The 18,393-nt window shown below is 37.5% G+C and overlaps 1 protein-coding gene across 1 annotated transcript; it reads left to right on the top strand.

The window, feature by feature from the left end:
- The first annotated feature begins 3,158 nt into the window (after positions 1-3,158).
- LOC149678648 (uncharacterized) lies at positions 3,159-6,023 on the top strand. Its single transcript, XM_089836587.1, has 3 exons — positions 3,159-3,718; positions 4,614-4,912; positions 5,590-6,023. The coding sequence occupies exons 1-3, from the start codon at positions 3,518-3,520 to the stop codon at positions 5,804-5,806; spliced, it is 717 nt and encodes a 238-aa protein (XP_089692713.1). The 5' UTR covers positions 3,159-3,517; the 3' UTR covers positions 5,807-6,023.
- The last annotated feature ends 12,370 nt before the right edge of the window (positions 6,024-18,393 follow it).

Here is an 18,393-nt window from a genome sequence, read left to right on the forward strand (position 1 = left end):
ACGATCGTCAATGATGTTTTGTTGTGATATGTGTGAGTGAGAATTCCGTGGTTAAATTAAAACGGTTTGGACAAATTTATTCCCAGTATCTTAATTAATATAAGAATTGCAACGTGTTTCTACGTCCACCATATCGCCATTTTTCTTTTCGACGGAGATCCCAGCCAACGGAAGTTTTGGAACGAAAACCAAGGAGTATAGATACCACTACGATATACTGTAATGGTGTATGTCCATAAACAGGCTAATCCTTTCTATGCGCAACGACAGAATCTTGTTGTTCGCGAATTTTACCATTAGCTCTATGGCCAGTTTCATACTTCCCCCCCCGAAGGGGGGTTATTATGAACTCCTGCTATTACTAATTTCTTACATCGAACCTCGACTCGACCTCGCCGTCGACATAACCGGGAAGCCCGGAAGGTGAATTTCCGGTATCGTTTGATAGTCGTTATAAAATATTTAACGTTTTAAAGCTCAAGTTTCGAAATTTTTTGAGACATTTACTATAAGTCTTGAACTAAATATTATAAGATTTTCTTAAAATTTCAACAGAAAAATAGCTCTGCGAATAAATTTAGACTCGAAATTCGAAAACTACACTAAGCCTTGGCTAGGTATTAGCGGCTGAGGCGGAGCGGCGCAGCTCGAGCCGCCGGCGACCGGGCTTGCCGTAATGGCGAGAACAGAAAAATACCTCGTTATAAAACAGATGCACGGCGTCTTAAATAGTCTAAGCAAAAGCTACCCAGGTTTTTAAGATTTTCCTGTCTTACTCCCAAATAATCTTTGGTATTGTGAATAGTTTTATCTAAAGAATATTTTAGACACCCTACTCAGTCTTTATAGTAGTTCTCAAATTTAGGTACGTGGTAAATCGGTTCTTTAGGCGGAAGGATCGGATTGATCTGAAGGAGCCGCGTTACTGAACTATTTCCCTCCGCGTAAGGGGAGGTTCTTAATTCCTTGGAGCTTAGAGAATATCGTGTAGCTTCTCAGGCACATGTTACGTACTTCATGTGTAAAGCCTAATTGTTTCATCTTTGTCGCGTCATTTTATTTACGTGAAATTTAATTAAAACAGGCAAGCCTTCTTCTGCTCTCCGCAATTTTACTTTTCTGTCTTTTACTGTGGAAAACCAAGGACAAGATTGTGTTGAAAAAGAAAAGAATATATTATATATCGGATATAATTCTCTTGTTTATGGAAGTGATTTCCATTTTTTTATTAAAAAGTATTACATTTCATTTTAAATTCAATGTAATTGTTTTCGAGATTTAGCTATGCACTATGTCTTTTTAGCTTTCGATACAATATCTAAGAACTGGATATGGAAATTCTTATGCGGCTCTTGGCTACTCGGAGCTCTTCTTCTGAGCTACGAAATGTCAGGATACATGAAAACAAATTTCACTCTTAAAGAATATTTGGTTGTTGATAGCTTAAATGATGTTTTTAACATGACGACTAAACGGGTACATCTCGCTATTTCCCAATTCATCTCTGAGACAGTTTTTTTTTGCAACATCGAAACACCAGTGAGATAAAAAAAAAATACGCTACAATTTAAGCGAGTGATAACGATCGTCTAAAGGGTTGGTGTCAACCTCGTGCCGTATATATGAAAGCGCGATGTACAAATAAGTGATTAGTCATAGGTGTCATCAACCCTTGAACGAAAAGTGGCGGATGTCTCGCGAGTTTCCCTCGTGCTAATAGACAAGATGGCCCAAGGGGTGGGCCTTAATACTAATTTTACACGGCTCACGTGCCAACCCCCATATAGTTGATCTCTATAAGGTATTATTAAAATAAATCCTACAACTAAAATACATTTCTGAAACACAATCGTGTGTCCCCTAAGTATTGTTTATAATAACGTCACATTTCAAATAATATTAGTGAAACTAAATTTAACACCCCACTAAAGTATAATTTTGAAATACCATAGAAATCAAATAATGTATCTAAAACAAAATCTTGGATCCCCTAAACCAGAAGCAACTATGATCGCAAACCGTCCCCTCTATTTTACGAAACCTAAACTAACCATCCAGCTTAATCTGATGTATCACGCGCACGAAAATTATTATCTTGGCTACGTTCAGTAACTGCTAGCGTACGCAGCGCTGCGCGCATCGGAGACCGATTTTTTTACTGTACGGTTTTTCGCACTTCCGGTTTCTACGTCACGCTACGCATCGATGGGACACCGATCGTAGCGGCTGGAAGAGCAGGTTTTTTCGATGCGAATCGGATTTATGACGTCATTAATTGAAGTTCGCCATGGCGAACGATCCAGTCCAAAGCCACTAGCGAAACAATAACACATTTTTCTTTGTAGACCTTTTCAAATCAACTGGAATTAAAGTTAATTCCGTTTCATCGTCGTTAGATAGTTCATTTAATAACAAAAATAACAGTTAAGTTTTCGTTTTCGACTCAATCCAAGATCTGTAGCAGACGCCATCATGGAAACTATCATCAAACGCAACAGAGAGAGAAAAAACGTTCAGTGACGTCTGACGTCACTCTGACGTAGCGCTCGGATAAAATCACATCGGTAGCGGTAACGGCTTTTTCCGATTTCCAGTTACTGAACGTAGCCCTTGTTTCCTTCACTCAAAAAGCCCGCGAAATTTAAACTATCTCTCTTTCCTCTCGGAGTGGGACGCCCCCTCTCCCTCTTTCCCCTCTCACTTATATACGAGGCGGGCAGTTGTCTCTCTACGTTGCGCTTTCCCTTCGTTTCTCTCCGAGCTTCTCTCTCTCCAAATCGTGTACGCGTCCGGCACAGGGACAGGGACAGTCGCTTGGGCCCTTTCTTAAATTTTAAGGGAATTAAAATTAAAAATAAAGGTGGGCAAATTAAAATTTTACCGTTTTTAATTTTCACGAGAGTGATAACTTATCGAAAGGGTTAAACTGGTCAATAAGTTATCACTTGCTTTATAACTAAAGTCGGTAATATTTTAACTTGACCACCTTGTTTTTAATTTTACATGGAATTTTAATCCCGGTAAAATTTAAGCAAGGGCCCAAGCGCCTGTCACTGTCCCCGTGCCGGACGCGTACACGATACAGAGAATGCGTACACGATTTGGAGAGAGAGAAGCTCGGAGAGAAACGAATGAAAGCGCGACGTAGAGACTAGAGGGAGAGAACTGCCTGCCTGGGAGGCTATTCTTCATTCAGCTCTCGATATCGAAGTCGTATTCGATATCGATCGGCGCCTCTTCGATCGAGAACTAGTTTCTCGATAAACGCTATTCTCTATTAAACCGAGATCGACATCGATGTGAGACGACTCGCCTCTCGACAAGAGTGGGTCACGTGGCTATGACGTACTTCCGTGTTTTTTCAGACCAATAAGATTTCATTATCACACTAGCAGACTGAAAAACAAGTCACGCGGCGTTATTTTAGGCAATCCTTTTTCATGTGTTCATTGACTTGATGGGATAAAAGTGTTTAATTGTAGGATTGGTTTTGTAAATAATCAAAACAATATTTGTAATGTCTGAGAGACAAAGTCGCGTCTCAGTTTCACAACAAGAGACTATAGTAGATTTTTTGTCTCGTTATGAGCATTTTAAAACCAAAAAATTTACAGCTTCATTCACATCCACAAGCTATGAAAGACTTTGGAGAGAATTAGCTGAAACTTTAAACAGTGATGGCACAGGACCCACTAAAAGTGTGGATAAATGGAAAAAAGTAAGTAATGTCTCACGTTTATTATCATAAGTAATAAAACATGAAGGATATCCCCACTATATACCACCGTCCACCCCTGCCCTAGTAGAAAAATTTAATGGAAACCAATTGGGAAAACGCAGTTTAGAAATCAATTAGAAACCAATAGGAATCCAATAGTGTTTTCGCACATTTTCTTAGTAATGTGGTTTTCACCGACCCCTTAGGTGCTTGCAGACTGGAAATCCAACAGTAAAAATAAAGCAGCCAGAATTAAGAAACGAATACGTGGCACTGGCGGTGGCGAAAAATCTTCAGAATTTCTTACAGCCTTAGAAGAAAGGCTCTTAGCCGTATATGGTGAAGCGGATGGGCTGAGAGGGGGAAGAGGGAGAGGGGGCGTCTCGCCCGGAGAGGAGAGAGAGGAAAGAAATGTAGTTTAAATTTCGCGGGCTTTTTGAGTGAAGGAAAGAAGATGATAATTTTCGTGCGCTTGATACATCAGATTACGCTGGATGGTTATGTTCTGTTAGTTTCATTCATATTAATTGAAATGTGACGTTATTAGAAATTAAGGGAATACACGATTGTGTTTCAGAAATGTTGTTTAGTTGTACGATTTATTTTAATAATACCCAAGGGAGATCAACTATATGGGGGGACACGTGAGCCGTGTAAAATTAGTATTAAGGCCCAGCCCTTGGCCATCTTGTTCATTAGCATGAGGGGAATTCAGGAGACATCCGCCGATTTACGTTCAAGGTTTGATGACACCTATGACTAATCACCTATTTAGATATAGAGCTCACATAGAACGCACGAGGTTGGCATCAACCCTTTAGACGATATCACTCGCGATAACTCGCTTAAAAAGTTAGAGAATTGCCCCAATGTGTGTTGATGTTTAATATTCTAGCAAACCCACGCCAGCCAGTATGTCGATCCACAAAACATAATCTGTTTGTTAAGGATAGTGACAAATGACGCCATTGAATTCCATAACTGCAAGTTCGATCCGGAAATCGAGAATAAGGCGTGGTTCTTCTTTACTACCACGAAAGAAATTTACGATGTGATGGCGCATGTATACCAGTGCAAGGTGAAGCAGCAATTGGAAATTCACCTTGGAATACAAAGTTACCGGAGCGAATATTATTTCCTTCACATTAAATCCTTCCGTGTCAGACAAGATATAAAGGAATTAGTAATCAGATCGTAAGTGTTAACTTACTTCGATGGGGAAAAAGAGGCATTTTTTGTGTGTCAGGCATTATAAGGTTTAAAAACACTGTTGTAACATGTAGATCATAAAAACATCGGCTACAATTGGATATTTTCCTATGAAGATTTTGAAGTAAAAACCAATATACTGCTTTCGTTATACTTCATATGGTTGTTAATTTTCCGCAAAAAGAAAACAGGGAAACATTTTCGGCAAATCGGAAAAATTAAAAACCATGGAAAAGGCTTTGAATCTTTGAATTCCCAGTTTTTTAATTGATATAAAATAATTTAGACTTCATTCACTATAGAATAATATTTTAATTTAATTAATTGAATCTATTCAATTTCAACTCCAATTGGAGCCTAAAGTAAAAGTGTTTCTCAGTCCATTCCAATTCTCGGAATTCACTAGGACTAGGTCCACGACCCCCACGCTTTTACTGTGACTTTAAATGGACCTGAAACTAAAAGAAGTAACTAGGGTGATGGAGTTCACAAAATACCAAATAATTTGGGGATAGAAACTATATTAAACTGAACAACCGGTAGCGGAAAAATGTGCCACCTTAATTGTCCGGGGAAAATTTTCCGACTTAAGACCCTAGTTTTTCGATTAAAGATTATCATATAAATAATGTAAAGTAAGTCTTTAACTTCCTAATCCGCAGGGTCATGAATATTATGGAACGCAACTTAGTTCACTATAGATTAATTCCGAAGAAAATTATCACTGAGATGTCAAAATGGAGAAGACCTCCGGACGAAACATTACCTTTAACAGTCAAAGTTGTCAGTGGATCTTTTTTCTTGTGGCTAATAGGACTGGCAATTTCATCATGCGCATTCATTGGAGAAATGTTTTTGATAAACAAAGAGTATTATTAAGAACAAGTGGATTTGAAGCAAACCGACTGCGATGATGAAATATAACATTTCATATTCACCAGTAAACACACAAAGATATTACAAGGAAACAGGACCGGATCTGATAGTTGTAAGCTTTTCGAAAATATGAAAGGCTACATACTTTTGTAACTTACACCAAGAGTTTATAATAACACGGAGCTACAATACACATCCGTGATAATAACCCCGAAGGGGGGTTTTTTTTTTTTTTTTTTTTTTTTTTTTCCACCTACTAGCACTAGTGCTTAGCCGTTAGGCCTTGAGCACCAGGAAGAAGTGAGCGGGATACCCTACGCGGCCCAGCACTGACGGGGGCCGCTAGGTCGTATGTGTGTAAGCAGGGAAGGAAATGAGGTTTACTTGGGAGGTGACGGAAGGTGGCATTGGGGTAAGTCACCTCCGGCGGACACGGGACAGTCGGCACCTATAGGGTAGGATCGCCGACATGTGTCGTATTCCCTCTAACTTTGCCGCCCAGAAGCTTGGCTTACAGGAGTGCGCCACACTCCCGGCCGAAGGGGGGTTATTATGAACTCGTGCTATTTTCTATATTTATTTTACTTTTTTAAGATCTCCCGGAACTGAACAGAACTGGACCAGACAGTGGGGGGCCCTTTGTAAAAAACGTCCTTCTCGGGAATATTTCCAGCACTTCTTAGGTAAAGGCATACTTTTTTTTTACCAACGGTATAAAATGTCACGGTAGACGATCAATGGGGGGTGGGAGAATGACACATGGACCTTTTGGTAAATATGAAAGGCGTTTTCTAATTCTCTTTAATTTCAATATTGTCTTCTCAAAGACTTCAACTAGGTTCGGGTCTTATTTATTTTTAATTTTGGGCGGTTTTTACCGGGGGTCTTAAAGGGGCGTAGTTCTGGACTGTAACTATTTGAGTAAATCGCTATTATTGCTTACTCGCGCAAGTAACCAAGAGTTAACAATGGATGCTGTGCGTGAATAATCTATATTATAATAACAAATAAAATGGTCGGTGTTTCTCATTAGATTTCAATTTAAAAATATCCCAAGAACCTTTCTTAAAATTAAACGTTTCACAGCGAATTTTCTATATCGCACATATAAGGACAGTATTTTACCTAAAATTACCGCCATCTACTACTATTAGTAAAAGATTGACAGTATCCATTTAAGAATAAAGTGAAGAGGATGTTTTCTTTCGAAATGGAAAGCTTACAAACATTGGAAATGAAATAATTTATATTGGGAATTAAATAATGTATATTAGAATCTATTAATCTATTTAACATCAATATGCATGTATATTTAAATGTAATGAACCCACTTTGGAATGCATTTAACTATATTAAACCCAATCATGAATGCAGTTACTGAACTATCAAGAATCATATAACTGATAATAAACACTTACCCCAAATAGTAATAATCATTACTCAAAATATTTAAAGCGAAAGAACACAGATTATGAAAAAGTTAATTTTATAAAATGAAGGATTAAATGAAATATATCGAATTCTAAATAATCAATAATCGTTTAAAATTTTAATTTTGTAAGATATAAGTCAAAAAATATTATTAGATTATCGTTTCATCAGTTCTCACGAAATACGAGAAACTCAAGGTCCACTATGTTGGTTTAAGCAAAAACTGCATATTATCAAACCCAGAACAAGAGAATGTTTTTATGAATGGTTATACTTGAGTTACTCGCTAATGTATATCGCAAAAGGTCACAAAAACTTTATTATTATAATGTTTGTAAAAAGGCTTCGTCTTTCTCCCTGAATTATTTAATATTCTTTGTTAAGGAAAAATCGAAATGCAATACCATTTTAAAAGAGTTCATTCACGTAAATGAAATGTTTGATTTGTTTCGTTTCTATAGTAACCATTTCTGAGAACATTAGCCTCGCATTTTCTTGTTTAGCTTGGCAAGAAACACTGTCGATATTTTGAATTATGATACTGCACCAGTATTTAAGGTTGAGTTCTATGAATTCTTTAACTTAATAGAAAATATCCACCTCGAACCCATCAGATATTTATTTTTTTGTTAGTTTTTGATCTAGTTCAGGGCAATGATGAAACTTGCTACCAACATGTCTTCTTAGACATACGTATCTTTTTCACTGAATGTACCCAATAATAATAAAATAACTTCTGTGTCTATCAAATAATTTGAAGTCAACGGGAATTGCTTGAGTTCATGTCCCAGAGATTTTATTCCACAACGAAAGGATCAAAAATAGATAAATTTTAATGTTTAGGAATTTTCCATTTAACTCACTTGATATTAAATTAGTCGTTCAGGAAAGACACACTTACGAAAACACGGATAACACGTAATTTGAAACAAACATTGACAGAATAACAAACAAGTCGTCGTGTAATGTACTCGTTAATGCCTATGTAACAGTTAAAAATAAGACCCTTTATCCATGAATTTAGATCTCAGGGTTCTCTGAACTAATAGAGAAATAATTGGACGAAATTAATTTGTGCTTAATGTGAAACATTTTAAAGTTTAATTGCTCTTATAAATAATATAAAATTCTCACAAACCATAACAGCTCCAGTGCAGTGTTTTCATCCATAATTTACCAATTTTTTCTCGTCTAATTAGGAGCTGTCACGTTAAAGCGATATTTATATCTTGTCAAGCTTTCAAAATGTATTATTTTGTATTTCACCAAGGGCGAATAAAACGAACCCACTCGTTGCTGAATAAACTCCAATTACAAAATCTTTAGTTAATACGTAGGATTTACAAGTTCGCAAATGTAGCATTGGAGACGATCGTCTGATTTTGTAACAAAGATACGACTGAAGCGAGACGTTTTCGAGTCTTTTGCAACTTCGCAAACTACGTTTTCTCTCAGATATTCCGTACTGGACAGCGGTAATAAATTCCTCTTGCATCGCATTCAGTCTTGCGAGTGCGAACGAAACCATCAACGAAATTGTCAAATAGAATATAAATTGTGACGGCAGATAACACATTGATGCAACATCGCCTATACCGATAAAATCATGGGTATTAGAACTTAACAAGCAGCGTCAGAAAATAAATTAAACAAAACCTTCAATTCAAAGGAAAATAAATTTTAATTTTACCACTCTCTTTTATTTTTCAGTTATATATATATATATATATATATATATATATATATATATATATATATATATATATATATATATATATATATATATATATATATATATATATATATATATATATATATGTTAAAGGGACTCGAAGTGTTTTGTTCCTTTTCTCATGTATTTTTTAACATTTTTTAGCATTTCGCCTTCCCGTTGGCTAAAACTTTGTCTCAGAGTTCAGCACGGTCCGGCCCGAGGCCCAGCTTTCCACATTTGAAAAATTTATCGGGCCGGGCCTGGTCGGGCTTTTCAAATTTTGGAAATTGAGGGGCCGGGCCGGGCTTTTGGTAATTTTTCAAAATTGGGCCGGACCGAACTCGATTTTCTTTTAATCCAAAATTCAAAAAATAGATAAGCTTCAAGAACAAATGTGACGTTGTGACGAACATTTATCAAAAGAAACGAATAATACACGACGCTAAAGCATATATGAATTCAATTCATTGATTTTGTGTAAAAAAATTGTAAAAATTACAACTGCACTTCGTGTAACGGGCCTGTTGAATTTATAAAATGTGTTGAGCCAGGCCGGGATTGGTTAATGCATGTAACGGAACGGGGCGGGCCGGAAAAATAACTATATACTCGAACCCGGGCCGGGTTTTGGACTTTTTCAAAATGGTAAGTCACGGGCCGGGCTCAGATCAGGCCTGAAAAATTCGGCCCGTGCAGCTCTCTGCTTTGACTAATGAGACCTGTCGGATTTCACCTGAAAATTAGGAAAATACAAAGAAGCTTTTCTAGAATTAAATTCGAAAATTTTAGGTTCATTGTTGCATAGATTTATGACAATAACTGACACATCTGATCACGGGTTCATGTCCCTTAAAACATCTTGTCACCCTTCTGTAGTTGTTGATAGACCTTACCCATTCTGTACACGTCGTATAGCCTAGGAACCTCTATGAAGAAAGCAACCATCCAGTCGAATACCCAGAACATGTAACTTTATTAGAACTTAACAAGCAGCGTCAGAAAATAAATTAAACAAAACCTTCAATTCAAAGGAAAATAAATTTTAATTTTACCACTCTCTTTTATTTTTCAGTTATATATATATATATATATATATATATATATATATATATATATATATATATATATATATATATATATATATATATATATATATATATATATATATATATGTTAAAGGGACTCGAAGTGTTTTGTTCCTTTTCTCATGTATTTTTTAACATTTTTTAGCATTTCGCCTTCCCGTTGGCTAAAACTTTGTCTCAGAGTTCAGCACGGTCCGGCCCGAGGCCCAGCTTTCCACATTTGAAAAATTTATCGGGCCGGGCCTGGTCGGGCTTTTCAAATTTTGGAAATTGAGGGGCCGGGCCGGGCTTTTGGTAATTTTTCAAAATTGGGCCGGACCGAACTCGATTTTCTTTTAATCCAAAATTCAAAAGAAAGATAAGCTTCAAGAACAAATGTGACGTTGTGACGAACATTTATCAAAAGAAACGAATAATACACGACGCTAAAGCATATATGAATTCAATTCATTGATTTTGTGTAAAAAAATTGTAAAAATTACAACTGCACTTCGTGTAACGGGCCTGTTGAATTTATAAAATGTGTTGAGCCAGGCCGGGATTGGTTAATGCATGTAACGGAACGGGGCGGGCCGGAAAAATAACTATATACTCGAACCCGGGCCGGGTTTTGGACTTTTTCAAAATGGTAAGTCACGGGCCGGGCTCAGATCAGGCCTGAAAAATTCGGCCCGTGCAGCTCTCTGCTTTGACTAATGAGACCTGTCGGATTTCACCTGAAAATTAGGAAAATACAAAGAAGCTTTTCTAGAATTAAATTCGAAAATTTTAGGTTCATTGTTGCATAGATTTATGACAATAACTGACACATCTGATCACGGGTTCATGTCCCTTAAAACATCTTGTCACCCTTCTGTAGTTGTTGATAGACCTTACCCATTCTGTACACGTCGTATAGCCTAGGAACCTCTATGAAGAAAGCAACCATCCAGTCGAATACCCAGAACATGTAAAGTATACCGAAGGCATCCTCTACTCTCTTTACTAGAACCAAAAGCTCCGTGTGTCTTCGAGCCAAGTTGATCAGTTGTTCGTCGTTGTCGGGTTTCAACTCCATAAGAATGTTCTTAAACATATTTAGTTTGTCGTGTAGCACATCGCAAACCGAAATGACGAAAACATTTACAAGTACAAGAACAGTCGTGACGAAAACGAAGAAATTTGTGTCGAAAAAGGCGATTGTTCTACCGAGCCATTCCACCTTCTGAATGTAAATACTTCCATAAAAGTACCACAATGAGTATTCTTCCATTGTTAGTAGATTAATAACTCTGTTCGAATGCATGGCCGCGCGATAGATGTAGAATAATAATACCATGACAACGAGTTTAAGGCAATTTTTGAAGCTTACTGCATGAAATTATAAATTATTTACATACCAGCAAAAACGGATTTACGTAAGAAAAACGTTGAACATAGCAAATTCCCTACCCGTCCTCGACTACTATCAGAAGTGAGATGAGACTAGAAGTACTGAGCTAACCAAATTCTTCACTTGCCGAAAGTGAATATTCTTGATAACACACCAACGGTTGGTCCTCTGGTGGCGGTTTCAGAATTTCCCCTCCAAAACGTGAGACGCTCGCGGTGGTAGACGGCCAAACTAGATTCAAGCACCCGCGTCCGTGTTCGGCCGCTTTAGGTTGAGGGGAAGGGGGTAAGAAATGCTTTTGGAACTCGACCAATTTTTTTCTCAGTAGTGTAGGCGCATGGGAAGCGGCATAAAATCCTCAAACTTGTTCACTAGTGCCAGGATCTATTACCAATGCTAGAGCCCTTCACTTCTAGTCTCATCTCACTTCTGCTACTATGAATATTTTGATGGGTGTGGTTTATAATTTCAAAACACGCGCTCGCCATCTATAGGCCTTATTCTCTTATATTTTGGGATTTAAAGATGGATACTGTGTAAAGCAAGTAAATAATATTTTAGCACAAAGCAAGAAAACCACATACTTAACGAAGTTACTATTTAAAGAAACATCAATTAAATAACCCTAGCTGATCGCCGCGTACATCTTAACCCTAACGATGATAATGCAGTAGAAACCAATTTTGCTCTCTGTGATACTGCGAACGCGATCCGGATATTGCGAACACGTTTGCTCGGATGCATGCAGTGACACGCACAGACACACACACCCAGATACGTCCAGTGTAATAGCTCTCCGTGACGTCATCGTCACTCGGAGAGGTAAATATATATATAAACATACCTTTATTAGTACTAGAGTTACGTTTATATAATTCTTGATGACGAATTTGAAGATTGAAATCACAGACTGACTTAACACATTGAATTATTTCATCCTCGTTAATTACCAGAAAATTGAAGGTAAAGAGACACACGGAAACTCGCGTGAATTCGGATATGTTGACAAAAAACTCGGACAACTTATGCAGGTACATGCTATACCAAATGGCGGATCCAAATATGTAGAGAAGGTACAAAAACGTGGTAAAAAGAAGGATTAACGTTCTTTTCGGTTGGCGTGAAAAAATTAACAACACTTTACACTTCGACTCGAATCTCGTCGATTCCATTGGTTTCGGTAATAATCCAATAATCTTCAATACAAATTTTATCGGATTCAATACTCTGTAATTATTTGAGGAGATCATTGTTGATTCTTCTCTTTCTGTGTTCCAAAATGTCTATTATAAAAAAGTCGTTAACCATAGGTGAAATATGAATTTTGAATCGTTGGTGAAATGTGAATTATTTAACCATAGTGAAATGTGAATTTTTTAACCATAGTGAAATGTGAATTTATAGCCATAAGTGAAATGTGAATCATTAACCATAGGTGAAATGTTATTTTTTAACAATAGGTGAAATGTGAATTTTTAACCATAGGTGAAATGTCATTTTTAACCAAAGGTGAAATGTCATTTTTTAACCAAAGGTGAAATGTCAATTTTTAACCAAAGGTGAACTGTCAATTTTTAACCAAAGATTAAATGTCAATTTTTAATAGTAGGTGAAGTGTGAATTTTTAATAGTAGGTGAAGTGTGAATTTTTAATAGTAGGTGAAGTGTGAATTTTTAATAGTAGGTGAAGTGTGAATTTTTAATAGTAGGTGAAGTGTGAATTTTTAACCATAGGTGAAATGTGAATTTTTAACCATAGGTGAAATGTGAATTTTTAACCATAGGTGAAATAGGATTTTCTAACCACAAGTGAAATGTGATTTTCTAACCACAAGTGAAATGTGATTTTCTAACCACAAGTGAAATGTGAATTTTTAACCATAGGTGATATGTGAATTTTTAACCATAGGTGATATGTGAATTTTTAACCATAGGTGATATGTTAATTTTTATCATAGGTAAAATGTGAATTTTTAACCAGAGGTGAAATTTGAATTTTTAACCATACGTGAAATGTGAATTTTTAAAAATGGTAATTTAAGAAGTACTGAGTGGCCTTGATCTCTGGGTCCATTAATCTAAGTTTACTTGAAGCAAAGCATGTATCTATTTTATCTGCATAGAGTTCTTAAGACTAAAATATAAAGCCTTACTTTTAGCGCTTCTGTTTTGCTCAAAATATTTTGCAGCGAGTTAGAATTCAAGCAAGAAAAGTAATATTCATTTCGTAATGACTTGTGCCGAAGTTAATATTAATTTCAGGCGAAATAATGAGATAACAAATAATAGCTCGAGCGTGAGCCCTCGTTTAACCAAGATAAAAATCAATAATTGCTCACGATATAAACTAACTCAAATGCGCTTTTGGCATTTGGAAGCTAGCCACCCAACAGGTAAATTAAAAAATAGTAGTAGTATCACCAAGAGTAACAAATTGCTATATAAAACCATAAATTTGTGATCCATAATTAAGTTTTTATGTCTGAACGGGACGGACTAGTGTGCCCCCAGGCATCCTATAATTGGTCTCACCCCAACCTGGTATTATTAAACTATATGACACACTATCCCCGTGTAAGGTTTCCCTTTAGTGTACTTTTAGAATGAAACATAGGAATTGAGTAATAAAAATCTCTCCTGGACTGCTCGCTAGGTTTTCATCCTCAAAATCGTCATGGCAAAAAAAAAATAATGGTAAAAAACTTCTTCGTCTTTTTTTTTCGAAATGTAAAAACATCAGTAGCGTGAAAGGTGGGAAAATACCGCGTGATTAGTGTAAAAAACACAGGGAGAAGCTAAAGGGAACTTTTCATAGCCACGAGTAGCGCTATCAGGGAAAGAAAAATATCGTCGCGGCCAATCGATTCGAAACGCTGAGGTAAAGGAAAGGGGCAGAAGTTCCACCAAAAACCTACAGATGGATACTTAAAGAGGATGATCCGCTTATGGTATAGCTCGTGCAACAGTTGATCGATAATAGAGTATGGTATACTTTTCGAGTGTGATAGTAGACTGCAATCATTACGTAATACCAACAAAATTAGAGTATTTAATTTTGAAATTAGATATTTATTAATTTCTATGGTTTAAAAGGTTTCCGTTAAGTTTTGTAAATATTTGCGGTCACCGGTCCTCGATTTCCACCAGATACGAAGGGCAATATTATTGTTATTATTATTTTAGCTTCCTTGTTTAGTTAATTTTCGAATTATTGTCACAAGTTATCGATCTAAATATCTAACAAAATACAACAAAACAGAATTCTGATCCGTAAATTACATTACGTTAAATCACTTTTGTGTTTATTTATAATTAAAGCAAAAAAAAAACACATAAACAGTATTACAAATATATCAGACAATGATAGAACTATTTATTACTAAATTTTATCAGTGAGATAAATTCAGCACGACCACACTTGCTATGTGTCAGTTGATCGGTTTATGTTGATAAATGTTCTAATTATATTATGCAAATGATATTACAAGATGCAATCACCATTCGTGACCTTCATGCTCCCATCCATGATGCTCGTGACCTTCACCGCCATCGGATCCATGATGCTCGTGACCGTCTCCGCCATCCGATCCATGATGCTCGTGGCCGTCACCGCCATCATGCTCCCAACCGTGATGTTCATGGCCTCCATCACCCCCGCCACCACCAGAGTGACCACCATCGTCGTGTTCGTGGTGATGCTCTTTCTTGTGATGCTCACCGTCTTCCCAGTGCTTTTTGTGGTGTCCTCCGTGTTTCTTATGTTCATGATGTCCATGATAGTGCTTTCCTCCTTTGTGGTGTTCATCGCCATGGTGTTTCTTCCAGTGTCCGTGTCCATGCTTGCCATGTTTGTCAGCGTGGTGTTTGTGAGCGTGATGCTTCTTTCCGTGATCCATCTTTTCGTGCTTGCCACCTTCGTGTTTCCAGTGCTTCTTGAACTCCTTGTGATGTTTCTTATAATCTCCATCCTTGAAGATATCGTGGTACTTTTTATGGTCTCCGTGTTCTTCCTTGTGGTAGGATTTCTTGAACCCGTGCTTCTTGTGGCCCTTATCCTTATGGTGATGCTTGCCTACTTTACCCTTTTCGTGGCCACCTCCGTGCCAGTGCTTCTTGTGATGATGCCCATGGTGTTCGTGTCCGTGTTTCTTGTGCGCTTCTTCGTGTCCGCCGTGTTTTTTGAAATGATGGCCACCTTTCGTGTCGTGATGATGTCCACCGTATTTCTTGTGGTGTCCGTGATGATGGGCTCCTTTCTTGTGTCCTCCTTCGTGGTGTCCATGTTCCCCACCTTGCCCCTCTTTCTTGTGATGGTGGCCTTCACTTTCGTGACCGTGTCCATGTCCACCGTGATGGTGCCATCCCGACTCAGCCACATCGAGTTCTTTGTAGTCGTAGAGGACGTGAGTTGATTCGGCTACATCAAGTTCCGTGGTTTCATTTCGAGGAACATCGGCAAATGCGTACGAAAGTACAAAGCAGAGAATCACCAGGCCCTGAAAAAGTCAAGTGACCATTGGAAACTATTGGAAACGTTTCAATATCTACTTACCAAATGGGCTTTAACGATTGTCATTTCCACCTTCGATTTCAGCCAAGTCCAATCCTTTGTATGTATTTCGTTCACTGGATTGTAGAGATGTGATAAAATGTGTTTGCAGACCTATCCTTAAATACTCGGCTAATCGGAACATACTTCCCTAATTCCTACAAGTTTTTATTCACTATGGCAAAAAACGATCCAACAATTAATATAACAGCATTTTCATCAAAATTAAAAACTTGTGAAAATTATACTCGAAGGAACGTTAGAGTGAGGATTGAATGTAACACGGAAACATGTGGCTGTGTTCAGTGAGGCTCATCAATCGATTATTTATAACGGAGATAAGTGTTCGATAGGAATTTTTGGTTTTTTTTGGTGTTAATTGGCGTTACTGTGCTCGCACGTGGGCGATGGGGGACGGGAATGCGGACACGGTTGCTAAAATGACAGATCATTTTCATACGGAAAGGGCACTATGTGTAAAGGCTGGGTCACTGTTATTTATTTATAGTTGTCGTTGAAAAGATCTCCTTAACCTTCGATATGTGTGTGTAAATATAAAATTGTTATATGTTTTTATCTACGTTGTGAAAGACATACTGGCTTTACGATTATGATCTGTGAGTGTGTATGTTTGTGGTCTGTCTGTGGAGGCTGGATGGACAAAAATAATTTTTTAGCTTGGTGTGGTATGACCTTAATGTACCCCAACCGTTGGGCCATCTAGAATAATACCTTAGTGAGTTAGGAAACATGAATACAGTACTACATGAGCACTCACGAAACTAACACGCCCTTCCCACCCCAAACCACACCAAGCTAATACATTACTTGTTATCTTTGCTCTTAGTTTGACCCGAGCCGTAGTAGCTGTAGTAGTAGTGGCCGGGGTTGTCTCTTTCGTTAGATTTTTGCTTAAAATGAATTCGATAGTACCTCAACCCACCCATAGGGATAACTGAGCTCGGTTAAAGATTTCATATTAATTAAAATATTTCTTGCTCACAGCCGGGATTCGAACCCGGGTCGCTCTCGCAGTAGCATGACATTCTACCACTGAGCCATAGAGACTTGATAGAAGTTTGAGTTTTTATCGTTTAGTGTTATCTCTAAAGTGTCGGGGGTGAGGTGGGGTGGGGTCCCTCTTGGTCTGTGGGGTCGGATACTTCTGAATTTGTATGTTTGGGGTTTTTAACCACATCGTATCTTTGGGGTCGTATACTCCACCAGACTTCTTTAATTAAAATGAAAGTGGCGAATTTAATTCTTAAAATGACCATTAATGATCTCTAAATTTTTTCTTCGATTCGCCGGAATATTACAATTACAGCATAAGTAAATTTATACGGGTAATAATTTTATCGAGGGACTATTCACTCTTATTTTATGCACGGTAAATCATTTCAGCATTGCACTCATTAGGATAAGGTATAGAGGGGTTATCCACTCATTTGGGTAGGGTATAGAGGGGCTATTCACTCGTGCGATGTGGCTACTATTACGAGCCCTTGGGTCGTCTTGTTATATTTATTTTCTTTTTATTTATGTGCTAACATAAGCATATCAAACCACCCGTAAGCGTGAATCGGCGGGAAATTAGCCACAGGCATTGTCTAGGTAAAACTCGGGAGACAAGTCTTCCTGGTGGCACAAAAGGGAAACTTGATTCAAATCGCGCAAGGGATGCTACCGGAAGCTTGGGAATAAATACAAGGATTAATATATATCTTATTCTTACCTATTACAAGCTCTACCTCTATTTATACTTGTAATCATAACAAACATTGTCGTCTGCTAATGGGGCTAAAACGTGGATTTTGAAGTTCGCGTAATAAAGGCATGCGGCAACCTACACTTTTATCTTTTGTACTTATCCTATTCATAAGAAACCAGTTGTACTGTGTACACTTATCACTAAGAGTTTTTCCCATTTTCTTTTAAAATTCGAGACAATTTCCTGTTCCTAATCTAAACAAACAACTTGAGTCTTAAAAGCCTGTACTAAACCGATTACCGCTGCCATTTATTGCAAAAGCAGACGACTGCTTAGATTTCCGGGTTATAAGGTGGTAGGGGGACTCGGGAATTAGAGAATTGCTTCGTTTTCCCTCTAGGTTGCGTAGAACCTCAAATTTCTCTCTGGCTCCCTTGTACAATGGTGATTACCCGTGGTCCTATTGAGAATTTACGCTTACGGGTGGTTTGATATGCTTATGGTGCTAATTAAATAGATAACGATGTGGCTACTCTTAAGGACCTTGGGCCCTCTTGTTATTTCAATATTAGAATGGATTGTAGGCATATCGCCCGACGTTTCGGCATTAAAACCTCCAAAGGGCTAATACTGGGGTCGAAATATCTAACAAAATATAATGAAACAGAATTTTGATACGTAATTTTCATTACGTTAAATCACTTTCGTGTTTATTCATAATTAAAGCA

Source organism: Phalangium opilio, unplaced genomic scaffold (genome assembly GCF_054372755.1).
Source record: "Phalangium opilio isolate 3A_F unplaced genomic scaffold, DU_Popi_V2 ptg000042l_1, whole genome shotgun sequence".
In the NCBI taxonomy this organism is placed as follows: Eukaryota; Metazoa; Arthropoda; class Arachnida; order Opiliones; family Phalangiidae; genus Phalangium; species Phalangium opilio.